Consider the following 21,828-nt stretch of genomic DNA (forward strand, 5'->3'; position numbering starts at 1 on the left):
TGAGGGCTTTTGCAAAGCAAGAAACAGATACTAGGATCAAAGTGACATGCAAGCTACAAAGTGGCAGCAGTGGTGGCAGGCAGTGGTGTATGATGAAAAAAAAAAACATTGCACACAAATACAGGATGAACTTACTGGAATATTCATTTCACTTGTTGCTTAAGAAAGGACGAAAACAGATCTGGTTTTTCAGCAATGGCAAAGACCTAGAATTTTTAAGTATTTCATATCACATCAGTGCCGTCTTGCAATCAGCAATATGCAATTGGCAGAAGCATCTATAGCAAGAGAAGTAGGGAATAATTACACAGTAGGATTTAGTTGTACAGATACCTTACTACAGTACACATCTAGCCTTGCAGGTTTTGTAAGACTAGAGCTCCCAATAAAGTGTATCCATTAATTGTTTAAATCTGTTCATCAAATAGATGATGAAAATATATGTGATAGGAATGTTTTGTCTTCTATGGTTCCTGAATCTGCAACATTGAAATTCAGTTTCTGAAATGATTATTGACATCAGGAAAATGGAACAGCTTTGTCTGACAAAAAAACCGACAAGAGAAAAGGCAGAAATTGGAGGGGAGAGTGAATGCCAGGAGGCTTTGATGATGATGAACATTATTTTCTTGCATTCTGCTGCTTCTAATAACAATCTAAAATGTGATGATCGGTGATAACAACCAGATTGTTCTGTTCATCTGTAGAAGGAGTCAAGCAAGATGAATCTAAGGAAACATTTGAAATACATTACATAGACATTTTCCCCCCTCTGTTCTTGGATACAAGATGCAGCATTTTCCCAAGTAGTTGAAAGAGCTGGCAATAATTATGGAGAGGTTTGAAGCTGGCATTAGCTTGCATTTCAAACAGAGAATGTGGTAGTTTCTCTAAGGAGGCAGAAAAGTAGGAAATAACATTCATTTTGATTCAACTCTACACATAAATAATTCAAAACTATTTTGCATCAGAAAAAGCTGACCAAGGACAATCTGAGGCAAAAGGTTGAGAATTTGCTGCTCTTTTATTTCGTTACCTTTTAATCAAATATGTAAAACTCATATTGAATAAATTGTTCAGTAATTCTGCACCAATCTCCATTAGTGATGGATTGTCTTAAATGGGTTTAATATAGATCAGGTTCTAGCCTCCTTTGATATCTTTGATACTTTATTAAAGATGTTCTCCCCAATTGATAAAATTGGCTGAAGATAACTCCATCCCTGACCCTTGGGAGAAATAAAAAGTCACATTTTCTACGGTAGAGGAGGAATGGATCCATTGTGCCAAACACAAAATCCTTAATTCCAATGAATATATAAGCTCTATTTCTGAAGCCCAGTTAGGAATCTTGGAGTTGAAAGGCTGTTTTGCTATTTCCACTAACCTGCTAGATGCCGCAACATTTTGATAGAGGGAGCAACAATGGCAACACACACACACACACAGGAACACATATCCACATACATAAATCCATCCATCCAGAGAGACTGGCTGTGCCCACGCCACACACTGAGCATTGTTGGCAAATTATACTGCATGGATACTCACAGTGCACTAAGCCAAAAAATAAACCCCATTTGGCACTTTTACTCTTCCTGATTTGTGTGCCTGCAAGCAAATATACATTCTCAGAATAGCTTGAAGAAATAAAGGCTTTATTTCTAACAGTTGTCTTTGCAAACTGGATGCAGGGAAAAATCACTGTTTCTATCCTCTTAGGAAAAATAGTGACACCTGAATATCAGAATGAGAACAAAGCCCATCTTTGTCCAGCACTTTGCTTTTTCACTATGGTCAACCAAATACTTTAGGGGTGCTCAGAAGCAAGAGGTGGACTCATTGTTCCCTTGCAGGTTGTGGCTGGGGGCATGCTGTCCTCCACCCAAAGGTAACACTGTGTCTTCAAAACTGGTAGTCAATGGTAATCTTTCGTGAATTTACCCAATCCCTTTTAAAAACCATCTGAGTTAATGGCCATCATCTAGTTTCTATATTACAGGACAGTCTGCTGATTCAGGTGTCCAGAAACTATTCGAACAGAAACTGTAGCAAATAGATTAGAAAAAAATAGCTTTTTCTCTGCTTAACCAGGGTATTACCCACTTCACTAGCTAAATCCTGGTTTGCAGTCCTTATCTTCAATTTCTCAATCCCAGTGAAGTAATTCATTTGATGATTAATTTTAATTGTTTTAGATATAACTATAACTAATTTTATAAGTAATATACTGTACGTTGATAGCTGCAAGCAAAACCAGCCATATAATCATCATCGAGGACTATGGAAGAAGCCATTTCAACTGTTGAAAGGCTTTATAATTCAAAGGAAACTAAGCCATAATGCATTGTTCGCAAACCCATCCTTTTGCCCCTCAGGATGCTATGTACCCCATTAGTAATGCAGTACTAGGCTTGTGGCATTTGAGTGTCAAGATCATGCCTCTGCAAATGCAAAGTTGAGTTGTTCAGGCCAGAGAAAGCAGCTTTTTCAAATTATCTCTAGACATTTTGCTAGGCTGCCTGCCTTGTCCTAGATAAAAGCAAACTGTGTAGAATAATTTATAGGCAGAAGCCAATTTGCTTGCAAAAACACAGCACGCTGTTTCTTCCCCCACCCCTTTTAAATAGAAATGCACTTTGCCACATGCAAAACTAAGCATTAAGGTTAAGAACATATATTTTAATGAATTTGGCCTCATTACTCTTACCAAGCAGCAGGCCTTATTTTTATTAGATAGAAAAGCCTACTTTCTTTGAAATAGGCAAAAAAATAAAACAAACCTCCAAGATCTTGAAAAGTTATTTCCATGTTCAACTCTTGCTTCTGGTACCATGCATATTTATGTGTCATTATTAGAGCTACCATTTTGATCACGCTGGATTGTTAATGCCTTCCTGTCCTTTTGCCTTGTCATACACACAATAAGGGGCAGAGAATTATGTGTCCCTCACCATTCAAAGCATGTTTCTGTGTGAAAAAGGGGTTCTAATTTTAACCACTGTAGCTATCCAATCTGAAGCATATTTCACTTTACAATTCCATTCTTCAGTTGGAAATAATACCAGATCCATGTGTATCAGGCACACATGATATAGTTATTTGGCAAATGAGGTGTCATGCTGGTCTTTGTAGCTCACACTTTTTTAAAAGTTTATATTTTGATCAGGTTTAAACAGAGACTACCTTGACAAATGTGGCCTTGGGGGAAGGTGAATCAAAACACAAACTGATCTATTCCATAGCAGTATCCTCCCAGACATGACAGTTTAATATTAGTCTTGGAGGTGATCATCTGTTCCTCTCGACCCAATGCCACATTGCTTTCATGTTTTGCAAAAACTGAAAGCACTTGAGTTAATTCACAATAGATAGAGATGAGAGAGAGAGAGAGAGAGAGAGAGAGATTTTCTAGGAGATAGTACACCAAAGGGTGAAATAGGACTTCCTGGTTTCCATATCATTTATATGTACGAAGTATTATGCTTTTTCAGTATGGTACCCATCCATAGAACAACTATACATTTGAGATCCTCTTCTTAGATTCAACCTAAAAAAAAAGCTAAATTTTGTACCATATGTAGCATAGGTGTAAGAATTTGATGTCCGGTGCATAAAGAGACTATATATACATTAAAAGAAGATTTTGTAATTAGTATGTATGCAGCAGAAAAATGGCATTGACCTACATTTTCAAATTATTTCTTTATTTAAACATTTTTTTTATTATTATTTAATTAAATTTATGTCACCGCCCATCTCACCCAATGGGGGACTCTGGGTGGTTTATAAAATGATACTAAAAACATATCCACATAATTTACCATTAAAATATAAATAGCAAATGAATATAAAATCCAAGTGGAGATGGAACACAATCACTAAGAGGTGCTATGGCACCAGCCACCCCCAGGTGGAGCTGTCACTCTCCCCCTCCCAAGCAAGGTGGCAGAACCAGGTCTTCAGTTTCTTCCGGAAGTCCAAGAGTGAGGAGACCTTTCTCAACTCCAGGGGCAAGATATTCCAAAGGGCGGGCACCACTGCAGAGAAGGCTCACCTCCTGGACCCCGCTAGATGAAATTCCTTTGCTGATGGGGTCCATAGCATGCCCTCCCTGCCTGACCGGGTGGAGCAGGTTGATGTTATGGGGATGAGACGGTCCCTCAGGTTCCCTGGTCCCATGCCATGTAGGGCTTTAAAGGTGATAACCAACACCTTGAATTGGACCCGGAAGCAAACTGGTACCCAATGCAGCTCGTGTAACAGTGGTGTCACATGGGCTGATTTTACAGCACCGGTAACTGTCCGCACAGCTGCATTCTGGACCAGCTGAAGCTTCCGAATACTCTTCAAGGGTAGCCCCACTTAGAGAGCATTGCAATAGTCTATATGGGAGATGACAAGGGCATGAGTGACTGTTCGGGGGGCATCTCGGTCCAGGAATGGGTGTAGCTGGTGCACCATCCAAAGATGTGCAAAGGCCCTCCTGGCTGCGACTGCCACCTGCTCTTCGAGCAGGAGTCGCGAGTCCAGGAGGACCCCCAGCTTCCGCGCTGGTTCTGAATGGGAAAGTGCCACCCCATCCAGAACCAAAGATCACAACTTCCTGGAACCTGACGGGCTGTCAATCCACAGCCACTCTGTCTTACCAGGGTTCAGTTGATGTCCTAAATGCCAGGAAACACACTGAGACAAGGAACTGGTCTCTAATGTTTTATTGCTTGTACATAACAGGAATCCTAACAAACTGAAGAAGCGTGGGAAAAACCCAGCCATATAACCCCCAAAGGTTAAGGCGGTCCCAATCTGTGTCTCTTTGAATGGCTACCTAATTCCTCAGTGTTATGCATGCGCTTAACAGTCTGGATGGGAGCCCCCTGCTCGCCATCCTTACTCATGACAGTTGAAGCCTGTTGTTCCCCATCCAGACCCCCACAGCGCCCAGGCACTTGGAAAGGGTGGTGACCTCATCGCTTACTTCACCAGTGATGGAGATGTATAACTGAGTATCATCAGCATATTGGTGATACCTCATCCCATGGTGACGGATGATCTCACCCAGCAGTTTCATGTAGATGTTAAATAGGAGAGGAGAGAGTACCAAACCCTGCGGCACCACACAGTGGAGGGGTCGAGGGCCAGGTCTCTCCTCTCCTATCACCACCAACTGGGAACAGCCCTGGAGGAAGGAGGTGAACCAGCGCAAAACTGCACCGCCCACCCCCAACCCCCTGAGCCCCCCCAGAAGGATACCATGGTCGATGGTATTGAAAGCCACTGAGAGATCCAAGAGAGCCAGGATGGATGCACTCCCTCCATCCCGCTCCTGCCAGAGATCATCTATAAAAGAAACAGTTCCGATTAACACATTTTATTTTTTCATCAACTGTCCAACAAGTTCTCTACTTCTGATGTATTGGGTGCTTGTCTTTTTAAAATGATGTTCTGATTCTTTGCCATATTTTAAATTAATTAATTTGTTGTAATTATGGGGGTGAATTGAATCAAGTTACTTTTTTCCCTTTGGTAAAATATTAAAGATAAATATATTTGCAATGTGAAAATACAGGAATGTGAGATTTCTATAAGGCAGTTTACTTGCTTGTTCATTTACTGTGAGAATAGGTGAAATGTAAATGTTGTTTCACTCATAAAACTAATATCATCGATTACAATGCTTAGATTAACTCACTTTTTTTCCTAAACTTTTACAATGCATTTTTTTCTTTATTCCTTTATTTTCATTAGCATGCTACAATCCTAACCTTTTCATGCTAAGTTTGATTGACAACACTATTTTAAAACTCTTATGTTTATTTTTATTTATTTATTTATTTATTTATTTGGTGAGTTTGAGTCAGTCTTGACTCCTGGTGACTCCCTGTACCCCTGCAGTTTTCTTAGCAAGATTTCAGAAGTGGTTTGCCATTGCCATCTTCCAGGATTGAGAGGAATTGGCCCAAGGTCACCCAGCTGGTTTTGCCCCTAAGGCAGGATTAGAACTTATGGTCTCTCAGTTGCTAACCTGGTGCCTTTAACTACTACACCAAACTGGCTTTTGAAAATGTATTGTCTGTATTAATATTAAAATAGTCTTTATTAATCTGTGTGTAATCTAAGTTCAGTTCTTCAGCTGCCTTATTCCTCTTTCATTCTCTTATTCCTCACAATTCTTTTAATCCTGTTTTATTTTTATCTGCTGCTTATCTGTTTCTCTCTTCTGTAGTTCTGAGTAAATTTCTTCACTGTGTCCTGAGACAGTGTGCTTGCTATCAGGCTACTGGATAGCAGACTATTTTACCATTAAGCCATGCTGAGGTCTGAATCCAGAAAAGCAAGTGGTTATAGAGTGGCAGATTCTAAAGTTGTTTAGTAACAGTTTATTGATTAAACAGGCTTTCATATTTCTTCTTTTGAAATTGGAATTGGATGCTTTCTGAATTTCTCCACAGCCTCTTTCTTAGATCATTCTGTTCTTTCCTCATCTGTACTCTCCCTGCCTTAAAAGAGTCCCAGGAGGGATGGTTCACCAATGTATGTTGGTGAAACACTTGGAAATATCTGGGTGAAAAATCCTCTAAAGAAGCTCCCATCACTGCAGAGAAGAAGAACACATTATAAGTGTTGATTTTTCATTATAACCTATGATCAAATCTTCTAACAATTTGAATTGGTTAGATAGATCTTCAAATGTAAGCTAATATATATGCTCTAAATTGCCGTTAAGTGTGTGTGTGTGTGTGTATCCATATCCTCTCCCTGTTCAGTGAGAACCAGCATTCCAGGCCAAGGAAAAAGAACAGTTATTTTGACAGACACGATATATGTAACTATCCCATGGAATGCTACAGCTGTATCAAAAACATTTTTTAAAGGTTTCAGGGTATGAGAAAGAGCAGAAAAGAAACATTTGTAGCTGTGGAAGAGCTCCCTCTACTGCTGGTTAGAGATACAATTGTGGGCTCCTTTTGATTGGTTATCTCAATATATTGATACTGTGAGCTTATTTGGTTTGTTTTACATAATCACTTATTTATTATAAATAAAGTTTGCAGCCTAAACCAAGAGCAGAAGGAAACTCCATAAAGGGGAGTGAGGGTAGCCTGGAAATGATTGTTTCTCCAGATTTGATCACAGCTATGTGATTTGCACTCGCAGACAGTGAACCCCCCCACCCCAGTTAGGAATTTAGCTAAATGTATCTTATACAGATACTTAGTTAAAAATCACAATGTTTCAGGGAACTCTGCCATCAGAACTCTGCCTTTAGAAAGTCCAAAGGTTTCAGTTGTAGGCACCCATTCCTTAGTGTGGAAGGAAGTTCCAGTGGCACTTCTGAGTGTGTGTGTGTGTGTGTCCCTATTGTCTGTATACATGCATGTGTGCACATGTGCATGACCGTTAACCACATAAAATACAGTAAGTGTGATTTCAATATTTAAATTGTTTTTCTAAAAAAAGACCTCAATACCATAATAGTTTGCTTCCTCTGTTTATTACTGCGACATTCTCGAAGCAAGTATTTACCAAGAAAGGTTAAAGGAGAGATAGGAAACAGAGCCAGGAACACCAGGTACTTATATTGTACTGCAAATTTGCCACTTGGGGAATTAAGGGTGAGGAGGAATGAGGGATGCCCGATTCATTGAAAGCAGACCCTGTTCCTCATGAACTGTATTTCTACTGCAGCAGCCCTGGAAGATCAATTTTTTTTGTCTTTGAAATACAAAGGGAAACACTTGGGAGTAGGGAAGGGAAAGATATCCCCCCCCCCATACGTTTTTATTCAGCAATAATTTTATGGTGTACCTTCCCTGAGATAATAAATACAGCATTATCTATTCATGTGCGATTTGTTCCTTGAGAAGAATATTAAAAGTCCTGTTTGTTTAGCAAACCAAGGGGAATAACGAGTTTAGCTGTGCTTAGAGAATTTATTTATAACACATGTATCCTATTTTTCCTTCAAAGAGCTGGGACAACATGCATAAGATTTTTCCTCATTTCATCATCACTGTACATTGGGAGATGGTTGTTGGATGAGTGAAGTTTTCATTTATAATCTGTGTTCTTGCGGTCTGTACTAGACTTCCTTCCTTACTGGTGGTAAAAGAAACATACCAACAGTCAAGCTGAGGCACAATTCAGATAAAAGGGCCCGCTTCAGTCAGAATGCTGCATCTCAGTAGATGCAGAACATGTCCGTGTTTATGGCCTCAGCTGCTTGAAATACAGGAACCAATTTTGGGGTTGTATTCAGCAAAATTACATATGCAAAGCTACAAAAAAATAACAAAGAATAATTCTGAAGAGCAATGATTACCAAACAAACTTTTGTGATGGAGAAATTTGATCCAATTTCATATTGAGTTGATTTGAATTTTGATTCCTTACCACATTTTTTTTTTCAACTGCAGTAATTCAGAGTTGAATTCAAGGCCTCTGGCCAGTTAAGTCTAAAAAAAAATAAACTGTTTGATATGAAATCAAATGAACTAAGTGTTAAACTGAATTCAATGTGTCATACATAAACACATACTTGATGTCTAGCCTTGATGAGAATACTGATCCCCTTGTTTACAAATAGTTGCCATGATTAAGATAGAAGATCTTAGTAAAACATAAATGTGAGGTTTTCCCTCCTTTTTTTTCCTTATGCCATATTATGCAGTTTTCTGATGCAGCATATCATTAGATTTCACTTTCCACAACTTTAATACTGATTATAATAAGGCAATCCTCTCCTATATTTCACTATGCTTGTGCAAGGGCTTTCTTTTATACACAAAAATCTGCATTTCTGATTGTCTCCCTATCAAGTGGCCCCATGCCATGTAGGGCTTTAAAAGTCAAAAACAGCACCTTGAATTGGACCTGGAAGCAAGCTGGCAACCAGTGCAGCTTGTGGAGCACAGGTATAACATGTGCCACTCTGGTGGCACCCATAACTGCCCACACCACTGCATTTTGCATAAGTTTAAGCTTTCAAATACTGTTCAAGGGCATCCCCATGTGCAGCATATTACAGTAGTCCATTCAGGAGGTGAGAAGTGTGTAAATATGAGCAGAGGTGCTACTGGTCATTTTAAACTTTTGTTCTTGTAATTAACAAGATTTTATAAATAGTTCACTTTAACACTGTATCACTGTTACTTTGCTGAAGCACTGCAAAATGTTGTGGGTCTCTTGCAGGTTCATTTGCAATAGACAAAAAAGCTAGGTGGCTTAATTCTTCTTCCCCAGTAGAAGGAAGTGTTTTGTTTGTGATAAGTTTTGTAAGTGCTATCTTCCTGAAACTTATTTCAGCCCTGGTAATTGTCACCAGAAGTGGGAAGGAAAGTGTTGCTTTGGGGGGGAAGGAGGCAATGGTGGACCATTTTTGGAGGTTGGGAGTTAAGGAAGGGGATGAGAGCAGTTTGTCTTCTCATGGCCTCCGTCACCTTTTCCCACTCTTAAAAACCAAAGAAGCTCCTACAGCCCAGCCAAAATTAGCCAAAATATGGCAATTTCAGACCCTTTGGAGGAGTTAAGAGTAGAAATAATGAATTCAAGATTACTTGAACTCAAGAATAAAATTATTCCTCCCATTCTGACCCTTAAATCTGGGAAAAACGTGTGAGTAAAATTCCATCATTTTACTGTTCAGTTTCCATGGTATAATGTCCAGGGTCTGGGGGACTACAAATGCTGGGTTATATACAATCTGTAGATTTACTATAAAACTATGACTATTTAGTGAAAATTATTTGCAATTTTGAGGGAAGGAAGGTAAACCTTACTTCAACAGCTTTTTTTTTTCAAAATAAAGTTGACTTTGTTTTTTAGATGCAATATTTCAGAAGGAACATTCTTAAAAAGATTTGTTGAGTACTACAATGTTAAACATTTACCAGAGTCCTCAGGCTATAGAATCATAGAATTGAACAGAATATCAATTAATGTTATTAGTTACTTTAAAGCTGTAGTAATATTGTCTAAAGGTTGTCTTATCCTCTCTCCCTTCTGTACCCATGTTAAGAAACTCTGAGAGTGACATTTCTTGTGAGAGCATATTACACAAAGAGGCACTGTTTCTCTCTGTTTTTCAAACTAAAAGCCTAATTTAATGCACAACGACACTCTCTTTGTTTCAGAGAAGCCCTGGGCCACCAACTCACTGTTCACAAGAACCAAGAAGGTTGATTCTTCTGTTGTTAATACCACTTTTGATTGGCTTCGGAAAAGCTCACAAAAGCTTGAGAATAGGTATATAAGTACAAGGAGATTTAAGTTTCTATAAATATCCCTAAGTATGATCTAAGTTTATTCTAATTTATTTTTCTTATTATAAAGTCTGGAGCATCACCTGTTTAGCTTGGGAAACTAGTAAAGTGTCTACCTTACAAATATGCTTAGCTTCTAAATACAAAAGCAACTTGGTCCTTAAATCTCCCCACAGAACAATCAGTCACACATATCCTTATTGCTTTTCCCCTTGTGCTTCACCATGAGGAAGAGAAAAGAAGATAAGGTTGTATATTAATTTTCATATTCTATAATTCAGATATATTATTGCAAATTTAAAATTACTTTAATTTAAATAGAAATGCAAGGTATTCCTATTTAATGGCATACATTGTGACAAGTTGACCTTGGTGTCTGCTCAGTCTGTTGCCCAGATATAGAGATTTTTTTTTTTTCTAACAATACCATACATACCAGGAGAAAGACTACTCTGAATTCAAGGTAAACACTTAACAAGGAACAAGAGATTCAGACTGACATAAATAAAAGTGCATGGAAAAGACCTGTGCAACTTCCACCTTGTTAATCTAGGATTGCAGCTGAACCCAAGCCTAGAAATCTTCCCACATAAATGCATGTGTGTGCATACATGTACAAATGTGTGTGGATGTGTGTGGGTATGTACATACACACACACATTCCTTTTTTATTTTATATTTTTAGCATTCACAATCTTTATCCTTAAAAAAATAGAAACCAAACCAAAGCAAAAAGTTAAAATAAAAAACCCCGAAAAGAAAGAAAAAAGGGGAAAATTATATATTATATATATCAATAGTCACTCTTTACTAATAAGCACACTTCTATCATATAATCATTACACAATATTATTGTAAAATATCACAGAATCTCTGCCACAGTAGCACATATTGCTGCATCCTTTGATAAGCAGAAAATATTACCTTTTCCAAAACACATAGACTGCACATTTCCAACAACCATTTCTTAACTTATGGAATAATATCACTTTTTCCAATTTCTCAATATGATTTTTTAGCTAATCCCACAATGCTTGATACAACTATAATTCCTGATAAACAGTCAGATTCCAAAGCTTTGGCATATAGTTTTTTTTTTGCTTTTTTATTAATTAGTAATTGTTCAATATATAATTAGGAAACATAATTCAGAATATAAGACCAACAGAATACAAGTCTAAAAAAGAAACGGGAAAAGCTAAACTGGTGCAGGAATAAGCAAAAAAGCATATCAGACCAGTGGCTTCTGACCTTTTCCATCATAGTTGAACATCATACCAATATCTCTAACATTTAGAGATTTTCCCACACACTGTTAGAAGCCACACTGAAGAAAGGCCAAGAAAATCAAGAATATGAATATCACACACATACGCATGCGTTTGTGTGCATGTACACATGTAAAACTACTGGTTAAAAAACAATTTTATGTACCATGGCTAGGTGGCAGCACCTATCAGATTTTGCCTGATCCCCAAAAGCTAAACAGGTCAGACATGGTTTGTATTTGGACAGGAAATACCAAGAAATCTGGTTAGACTGGAAAGTTTAAAAAAAAAAACAGAAAAAGGCAGTAGCAAACCACTTCCACATTTTTATCATGGAATACGATTACTTCCACACTGTTGTCATCCAACTTCATGGTTGTGACAATGAAAACTCAGAGTCAAGCTCAACTTGAAGGAGACTTTAATTCACTAAATAAAGTAGTCCAATGAAAAACTGATCAATCTCTCATCTGCATACACCAGTAATTCTTTCTCACATACACACTGCACTAATGTAGAGAAGCAGATAAACATGTGCTCCCTCCTTCCTTCAGAAAAAGTCAAGGCGGAGAGGAAGGGAAGAGAAAGACAAGAACAAAACTGGATAATGTTGAACATCTACAGTACTAGGCCTGTTTTTGGTAACTGTGCTTTACCGTGACAAGGCAAAGCAAGCATGCAAGTAATCTCAAACTACTTTGCATTCCTTCTGAGGCTTTCTTGGCCTTTTCAGTAACCAGAAAGGGGTTACTGAGTGTGCTGTGTGTACACAGAAGAAAAACCACCTCTGGTGCTCCCAGCAAGCTCTACTGGACTTTCTGGAGGAGATGTCAAAAATAATAAAAATAAAAGTGATGCAAGACCTTGAATTTCTATAAGTGGGGGGCTCATATTGCTTTGCAAAGCAGCTTCAGAGAGGTGCTTCACTCAGTGCATTGTCAAAACAAAGCACCCCTTCAAAGCTTTACACCACCATAGTTAAAGCAATGGTGTTCCCCGTAGTAACATATGGCTGCGAGAGCTGGACCACAAGGAAGGCTGAGAGAAGGAAGATTGATGCTTTGGAACTGTGGTGTTGGAGGAAAATTCTGAGAGTGCCTTGGACTGCAAGAAGATCAAACCAGTCCATACTCCAGGAAATAAAGCCAGACTGCTCACTTGAGGGAATGATATTAAAGGCAAAACTGAAGTACTTTGGCCACATAATGAGAAGACAGGACAGCCTGGAGAAGATGTTGATGCTAGGAAGAGTGGAGGGCAAAAGGAAGAGGGGACGACCAAGGGCAAGGTGGATGGATGATATTCTAGAGGTGATGAACTCGTCCCTGGGGGAGCTGGGGGTGTCGACGACCGACAGGAAGCTCTGGTGTGGGCTGGTCCATGAAGTCACGAAGAGTCGGAAGCGACTGAACGAATAAACAACAACAACAAATGCCTGCAGCCATCAGCAGCTCCTGCCTACTCCCTAATTTTGAATAGTAGCTTCACAGTGAATCTAAGACGAGCCTCCCAATTTTCAGGTAATCATTTAGGAAGGTAGTATCCCTATCAGCTATGTAGGATAGAAAAAGATAGATTATAATTCTTCTCTCCAGCTTGGTCATTTGCTATGCTGCTGCTGTTGCTGTCCTAAATCCTTGAACATTCTTTGTTCCTAAAATGAACAAAACTTGTAAATAGATCTAGGCTGGTGTAAAGGCATCCCTAGTGTCTGGGAACATGGTTTCTCCAGAACAAATACCTCTGTTTTCTGCAACAAATGCCCTTTTTTCCCCTTTCATTTTGACTCTTGTTTTCTCTTACTGATATATCCCCCTCTAGTTTCACCTCTGAAATTATGCTCCAGGGAATGACTGTAGTGCTTAATGTTGCGCTTCTGATGGAAGAGTCTTACTTCTGATCTTAGAAAGTATTATGTTGCTCAGAGCTAATTCTCACAATCTTTTGAGCCTATGGCATATACAATTTTCAGTCAGCATATACTGATTTCCATTTGCACTTGATCAGCTCATCCAGGGACCTGTGCTGCCATAAGCTGAAACTGGGTCAGCTATTCTGATTTTAACTGTTCAGACTGTAGGTAATGGTAATTGCCAGTAATAGCACTGATCCAACTCAGAATATGTCAGCATAGTCCGACTCCTAATGAAAGAAGGAAACAGTGGGAGAGAGGATGAGGAAAAGGGACATAGAAGCCAATACAAATTGGAGGGGGGGCAGGTGGAATCTGTTCCCTAGCCTACCCAAAAATTGTTGCTGGGATGGGGTTGGAGAAAGAGGAATAGAAAGAAAAATGTTAAAATTAACATAGAAAGTGCTTTCCCTATTTTCCGTTCAGACTTTTCCTAACTAAATATCCATGGTGACTGTTAGCTTATGATACAGGTTGGCTTCACACATTACACAAAGGCATAGTTTGTTTTACCCATAGTTCGTTGAATAAACTGTAATGGCCAGATACAAGCATAATGCTTGCAGGATTTATTACCCAGAACAGTTGGGTTCATATATTGTGCTAACCTGAAAACAATGCTTATTCTTAGTTTTCAACTATATTGGGTAGCCTTTTCTACTCTCAGCACTGAATCACTATTTCTCTCTAGTGAAATTATTTCTCTGACTTCTTTTATAAATATAGTGGGTGATGCAGCTTTTGTCTTGAGCAATGCTCAGTTGACAAAGGAAATTGCAGATGGAAACAATGCAGCCATTGATCAGTCTGACAGTGGACACATGCACAGCAGAGCTATAACGTGCTGGTTATTCGTCCTATTTCCACTTAGCACATTTCCCCTGTGTTCAACCCTCATCTCCCTGTCCTCATTCATCAATTTGCCTTTTCCATCTCATGCCTATGGCTTTGGCTTGTTCCATTTCTAATTTTGAACTCCATTAGTAAATGAGGCAGAAAGACAGGTGTAATTAAAACTGTGTCAAGAGGGATATGAACAAGGAGAAGGTGAATAATCTTTATAGTCTTGCTTCCTAGCATCGTATAATAATGTGGGTTTTAATATCATAAGATCATGTGGTTAAACTAATCCAGATTGCAGCAAGTGTTTTAGAAATTTGAAGGCAAAAGAGAAATGCTTCCCCTGTGTTTTGTGTATGAACATACTGTTCTCTTTACCCACCCACCCTCCAACATTTGAGATAAAACTAAAATATAGGGCACCACTTGCTCTCTAAGCTGCAGCTTACCAGAATTACATTAAGGGCATCTGATGTATTTCTTCAGTCCATAAAATTGTATTTGCTGATTTATTTTCAGAATTTGTGTGTGTGTGTGGTCATGCGTGTTTGTGTATATGTCACAATATTATATGAGTAATACTCATTTGTTAGATCTATATCCTCAAAGCAATGTAAATAGAACTGTCTCCCTTTCCTCACCACTCAGCCCTACAGACATCCTTGAGGTAGGTTAGGCTGAGAGGTAATGAAAGCCACCATATGAGACTTCATGGTTAAAATCCACTTGAAGTTTGGCCTCCCAGGTCCAACATCTTAACCATTACACCATGCTGTGCCCCGTGTGGGGATGTGGGGCAGAAGCTGCTGCATCTGGGTAGAACGATCTTACCTGGTAGCAGCAGAATGCTGGGTTTGTGCAAGCACTGCAAAAGGGAGGAAGGAGTGAATTTCTTCCCTTGTATCCAGATTGTCTTCATAGCTGTTTTAACTTTAGGGTTAAAAGATTTTCTTCTGATTTGTTCTATTTGCTGCACTTAACAAACTTCTAAATCTATGTAAGAATAGAATTTCAGTATTACACAGTACTGAGAACTGTAACAAGAAAGATATACAGTAGGTTGCAAGATTTCCCCTTGGTTTATATACTTTTCCTACCTAAAAGACAGCTCTCTCTGTCTTTATACATGTCCATGCCTACATAGAAATATATAGGTAGATAATGCTGACATTTTTTTCCCATCCAATATAGTTTGGGTAAAATTGTGACAGTTGTTAATTGCCTTTATGAAACTTGAGAGAAACTGGGAGTTGAATTTTTGTGGCACTTTGCTCTGTATTTCACTTAAATAAATTATTTTTTAAAATATTTATGGCATTAACTATTAATTATGGAAAGTATTGCAAAAAATAAAAATTATTATTCATAACGGAATGGTGAATAATCCTGAGATGTGGTGGATCTCGGCGCTGCCACAGGCTCTCAGAAAGAAGGGAGCGCATTCCAGGGAGATAAGAGAATTCTCAGTAGTCCGGGGGCTGTTGGTGGGAAAGCAAAGAGACTCAAGGTGGCCCCCTGCTAGAGTCTCTCAGGTTATTTGTTCTTGGGTTAGTTAGGATAGCTTTAGTCTGGCAAGATTCTGTCTATACGGTGAGAACAATAAAGAACTAGAGTTGGGAAACACTGACTCAGCATGGTTCTTGGCCTGGTTCTGACATGAATGAAATCTTCTATAAGTGTAATCCCAGCATGTTTTAAGGAACTAAAAAAAAATCACATTTAAACTTAAATAATGAATACTGCCAGAAAGAGAAAGAAAAATGATGGAATATTTGAAATGTAATGGAAAACCTAACAGTGCAGGAAAATGTTCCTCAAACTCTGCAGATTGCGATCTTGATTCCCAATGTCTTAATTTTGTGACTTCTAGCTTTGTGCATTAGCTCAGAAACCTTATTGTGAAGTCTAGCATAGGCTTTTTTGTGATACAGAATCACAGCTATTATCCATAGTTCTTTAATTCCCGGAGTCTAAAAGTATGAAGTGATGTTTTTGCCATCCATCCAATGAAAAAGATCTGTATCTATAAAGATGTGGGAGTGCTTTTAGAAATACCATCTCAGGGTTAGTCCAAGCTGCACTAAAATGGGTGAACATGACCCTTGATGTAGTGATTCTATATAAATTGGGTATAAAGAGCCAGTGTACAGGACTACAGTCTAATACAGACCAGCATGAGAAATTTAGGGAATTGTTTGGAAGGCTTGACTTTTAGAAACAAATGTCTTAATGAAATCAATTCACCAGATAATATTAGCATGCTGAATTACATACCTGTAAGTCATAAATGCAGGAAGTTGCCTACATTCCATTCAGCTTCACATAACCTTACCTTTCTACTTTATATTTTCATTGGTTTAGGTTCCTGCCTCTGCACATTTCAACAACTTGATTTTCAGTCTTCTTTCCCCTGATAGTATATCTGGCTGTGCTCTTCACTCAGACCTTTTTGTCACTGTCCTAATTACCAGACATACAGATAGGAGAGTGGAGATTGGAGTAAATAGGTGCTAATATAATGAAACCAAGTTTTTACTTTTATACTCTTATAGCAAAAGAAACAAATTGTATTCCCCAGTACAATAGATTGGGAAAAGCTGTAGATACACTGATCACCTAGGTTCTTTTCCTCTAATCAAATATCAGATGATAACCCTCCCTCTGTACTAGCAAAACACTTGACAAGCAAGACAGATTTACTTGTAAAAGATAGACTATTGGATAGGTATTCAGTAAACACTTACTGCTTTTCTGATGCACCATATACTGTTCCTGTAAAATATATATGTATTTCTAGCTTGCTTGTCCCCTTGTTTCTACCACCTGCTGTACACTAGATCTGTTGTCATGTCCATATCATGGGAACCAATTATTCATCATTCTTTCCCAGCTGATTTTTCTATTTAGTTTGGATTATTTATGAGCGCGATCTGGATTATTTATGTTGCCAATTTCACACCATTAATGAATTTCTCTTCACAGGATGTTTGTCAGCTAACAATGCAGCCTTCTTTATTTTCCTTTCTCTCCTTTCTCTCAGCAGATTTCTCAAATCCAGCCTAAAGCTGAAATGAATGCCTTTTAGACGGAAGGAAGCTGAGTGCACTTTCACCACTAATACCGGGCTGAAAGGAAGACCTAATCCAGCCATCCTGTCTGCTGTCAACATTTGGAACTTCACATTGTGGGTTTGCCTCCTGGATAGGACATAGTTACTCTTTCATTCAGCATACATGGAGAAGGGCATTAAAGTGTGTAAACCTGGCTAACAACACAGTGATTTTCAGAAGAAGACTGGAGGACAGTCCAATTGTAGAAGGATTATTTTGCATTTAGTTTCTAGGAATTTAACTTCCACCTGCCCATAGGACAAAAATACAACATCTATTTTATTTTATTTCTTCTTTTTGCTCACACTCTCCCTTGTTTCTTCAGTTAGAAATGGGCCCGTGGACTAGAATGTGGCCCATGGACAGGTGTGCTTTCTTGAAATCCTGGCTTGTCTTTTTTCTGGGGCTGTATGTGCAATTTTCCAAAGCGCTGGCCTGTCCAAGTGTATGCCGTTGTGACCGAAACTTTGTCTATTGTAATGAACGAAGCTTGACCTCAGTGCCTCTTGGAATACCGGAGGGTGTAACCATACTCTACCTCCACAATAACCAAATTAATAATGCTGGATTTCCTTCAGAACTGCACAATGTCCAGTCTGTGCACACAGTCTACCTGTATGGCAACCAGCTAGATGAGTTCCCTATGAATCTCCCCAAGAATGTCAGGGTTCTCCACCTGCAAGAAAACAACATCCAGACCATTTCTCGGGCTGCTCTGGCACAACTCTTGAAACTAGAAGAGCTTCACCTGGATGATAATTCTATCTCTACTGTTGGAGTTGAGGATGGGGCATTCCGGGAAGCTGTTAGCCTCAAGCTTCTGTTCTTATCCAAGAATCACTTAAGCAGTGTACCAGTTGGCCTTCCAATGGACTTACAAGAACTACGAGTGGATGAAAATCGAATTGCCATCATATCAGACATGGCCTTTCAGAATCTCACAAGCTTGGAACGTCTCATAGTGGATGGCAATCTCCTTACCAATAAAGGTATTGCAGATGGCACCTTCAGCCACTTATCCAAACTTAAGGAATTCTCTATAGTAAGGAATTCATTAACATACCCTCCCCCCGATCTTCCAGGTACAAATCTACTTAGGCTTTATTTACAGGACAACCAGATATCACATATACCACTTTCAGCCTTTTCAAATCTTCATCACCTGGAGCGACTTGATATTTCCAACAATCAACTCCGCATGCTGTCTAAAGGTGTCTTTGACAATCTTCACAGCCTGAAGCAACTGACAGCAAGGAATAATCCCTGGCTATGTGATTGTAGTATTAAATGGGTTACTGAATGGCTCAAATTAATTCCTTCCTCCATCAATGTTCGAGGATTCATGTGTCAGGGACCAGAACATGTCCGAGGTATGGCTGTCAGGGAACTCAACATGAACATGTTGTCATGCCCCACAACTACCCCAGATCTCTCATTTGCTACCCAAATTCCCACAACATCTTTGCCAACCACAATGGCCCCTACTTCATCACGCTTAACCCCAAGTAACAAACACATTCCTCTTGCCCCTACTATAGCCACACTCCCCACTGTGCCTGGGAGGGATGATGAAGAAAAAATGACCCTTCCCACTGTTGAACGATTTCAGCTGTTTATCCACATTGTGAATGACACTTGCATCCAAGTGAGCTGGCACTCCCTCTTTAATGTGATGGCCTACAAGCTTACCTGGGTTAAAATGGGTCACAGTCTGGAAGGAGGCATTATTCAGGAACGGATAGTTACTGACAAGAGGCAGAACATCAGCTTGACAAATCTAGAGCCCAAATCCACATACCGGATTTGTTTGGTTCCCTTGGATGATTTTAATAATTACCGCATTGGTGAGGACACTGTGTGCTCTGAAGGCACAACAAAGGCTTCCCTATTGAATAACGGAAGCAACTCAGCTTCTAGCCATGAGCAGACAACTTCTCATAACCTTGGTTCTCCATTTCTGTTAGCAGGCTTGATTGGGGGGGCTGTGGTATTTGTGCTGGTGGTCCTGCTCAGCATCTTCTGCTGGCACATGCACAAAAAAGGACGCTACACCTCTCAGAAGTGGAAATACAACCGGGGGCGACGGAAAGATGACTACTGTGAGGCAGGAACCAAGAAGGACAACTCCATCCTGGAGATGACAGAAACCAGCTTTCAGATTGTCTCCTTAAATAATGATCAGCTCCTTAAAGGAGATTTCAGATTGCAGCCTATATATACCCCAAATGGGGGCATTAACTATACAGACTGCCACATCCCCAACAATATGCGATATTGCAACAGCAGTGTCTCAGACCTGGAACACTGTCATACGTGATAGTGAGGTGTGTGGTGAGGCAATATTACCACAAGGAAAAACCCAGAGGGAGCAAACAAAATTAATCTACTCACACACAAATCAACAAAAATTACATTTGATAAATGTTACACAAATGCATTTGTGCATTTGAATACTCTGTAATTTATATGGTGTACTATATAATGGGATTTAAAAAAAGTGCTATCTTTTCTATTTCAAGTTAATTGCAAACAGTTTTGTAACTTTTTGCTTTTTAAATCTTTAAAATATATATAAATATATATATAAATATATATATATATTGCAGAAGTACTGTACAGGGTTGTACAATAAGAACCCAATGCCATGGCAAAGGAAATACAAAACAAAATGCTTCATTCTTCAAACATTCAATACTTTGATTTTGGAGCTGTTTGGGGGATTTTGGCTCGTATATCCACTAGTTTAGGAGATAAGTTTGTATTACAAGAGGAATCTTTAGGAATGCCTAAGCTGTGTTACATGAAATGAATACAATTTAACTTCCTTGGTGATTCAAAAACTGGAATAACACTTGTAAAAATTAGATTGGCCACTTTGCCTGCTTTTGTCCCTTTAGGGTCCCTTTAGTCAGAGAGTAAAAATAGGAACTTCCTGGATATCAGACATAACAAACCTGTATCCTTCATTCTGTTAATACTTTCTTCAAAAAGTATATCATATATTTATTTCTCTTCAGAAAAGCTGGTATGGAATCAGTCAAGGCATTTGCTCTTAAATTCTCATCAAAATGAGAACACTTTCTGACCAGCCTTATCAAAAAAAATTAAACTGCATCTAGATTTTTTTGTTTTCTCCAGAAATGCATTTCTGAAGTCCCAGTGAAATCACATTAGGTCATAAATTTTAAGAATTCTATTAGCAATCCAGACATACCTTGGGCAGAATACAATCAATACTTTCATTCTAATCGCTAAGCATTTATTAAATAAAAAATCAAATAATAAATGTTGATCCAAATGATGTAAAAGCCAGTGAAGGGTTTCCCATTGCCATATCTCAGCTACACTTTCTTTGGTTAATTCAATGATTTAATTTATTTGCTCCTCTTTAAGGAGAATATAAACCCTATGTTGCATCAGGGTAAGTAAACACTCCTATATAAAGTGTCCCAATGTTTTCCTTTGAGATAAAATGATAATGTCTTAATTTGAAAGAGGGAGGGGCAGAAATCTGGATGGCTTGTAGTCTTATGCATCCGTATCGCATTATTTGCCAAACTGATTTTGCCAAATGCATAAATTGCATTGCTTCAGGTTAAGTAAATGTCCTCAACTTTAACTGGCTTCCTTCCAGATTATTTTATTCAATTTGGTATCTTTGCAAAAGGACTCCCTTGTATTCTAAGCTGTACAGTTCTGTTAATATAGGAACATGACAAAAACAAAATCCACCCTCTTAGTGATAGAAGAGGAACGGATTCCAGTGCATTGTATGGAACATCTTATGTTATTGAATGGAGAACCTAGTGAAGCTCTTAGTGTTAGGCAAGGATCCACTGATGGTAGACTAGTTAACACTTTCCCCCCAGTATGTAGTCTCTGCATGAAGTTGAGGACACAACTGTACGATGGTTTCATATACTGGTATGACTGGGATATTAGCCAGGGAATAAGATGTTGGCTGCAAATTATGAAATTGTAGTCCAGTAAATGTAGAGGGTACCAGGTTGGAGAAGGCTGGACTATACTACCCATATTTTATTTATTTTTAATCAATAAATTAGTGTGGCCTTCCCTTGCACTCTTCTCTATTTTTTTAATCTAATTAAATTCACTCTCTCCAGTCACATGCAGAATACTTGACAATTAAGCATAATCATCAACTAATTCATTTTTAAAAACTCCTCCTCCTCCCCCTCCTCCACACTCATGCTGATTTAAAATAGGTGCTTAAAACTGTTTTCTAATAATCAGAAATGACCTACGTAACTATTCATCTCAGGAATACATCCTTTAATTAAAGGTTAACAAAAATCACCTTTGAAAAACAAGGGTTACTTAAGGTATGGAAATAAGAAACATGGTCAATATGCCCTCTCAGTCTACTTAATCTGTTATTAATCACAAAACTTTGATCACACCTGCAGCTATATTAA

The 21,828-nt window shown here is 38.7% G+C and overlaps 1 protein-coding gene across 1 annotated transcript in view; it reads left to right on the plus strand.

Moving 5' to 3' along the window:
- FLRT2 (fibronectin leucine rich transmembrane protein 2) overlaps positions 1–21,466 on the plus strand; it is an 82,975-nt gene extending 61,509 nt beyond the window's left edge. Inside the window, exon 2 of the mRNA XM_063290189.1 lies at positions 17,326–21,466. Coding sequence (XP_063146259.1) covers positions 17,724–19,709 — 1,986 coding nt within the window. The 5' untranslated portion in view covers positions 17,326–17,723 and the 3' untranslated portion in view covers positions 19,710–21,466. The remainder of the gene's footprint in view (positions 1–17,325) is intronic.
- The last annotated feature ends 362 nt before the right edge of the window (positions 21,467–21,828 follow it).

Source organism: Candoia aspera, chromosome 1 (genome assembly GCF_035149785.1).
Source record: "Candoia aspera isolate rCanAsp1 chromosome 1, rCanAsp1.hap2, whole genome shotgun sequence".
Classification (NCBI taxonomy): Eukaryota; Metazoa; Chordata; class Lepidosauria; order Squamata; family Boidae; genus Candoia; species Candoia aspera.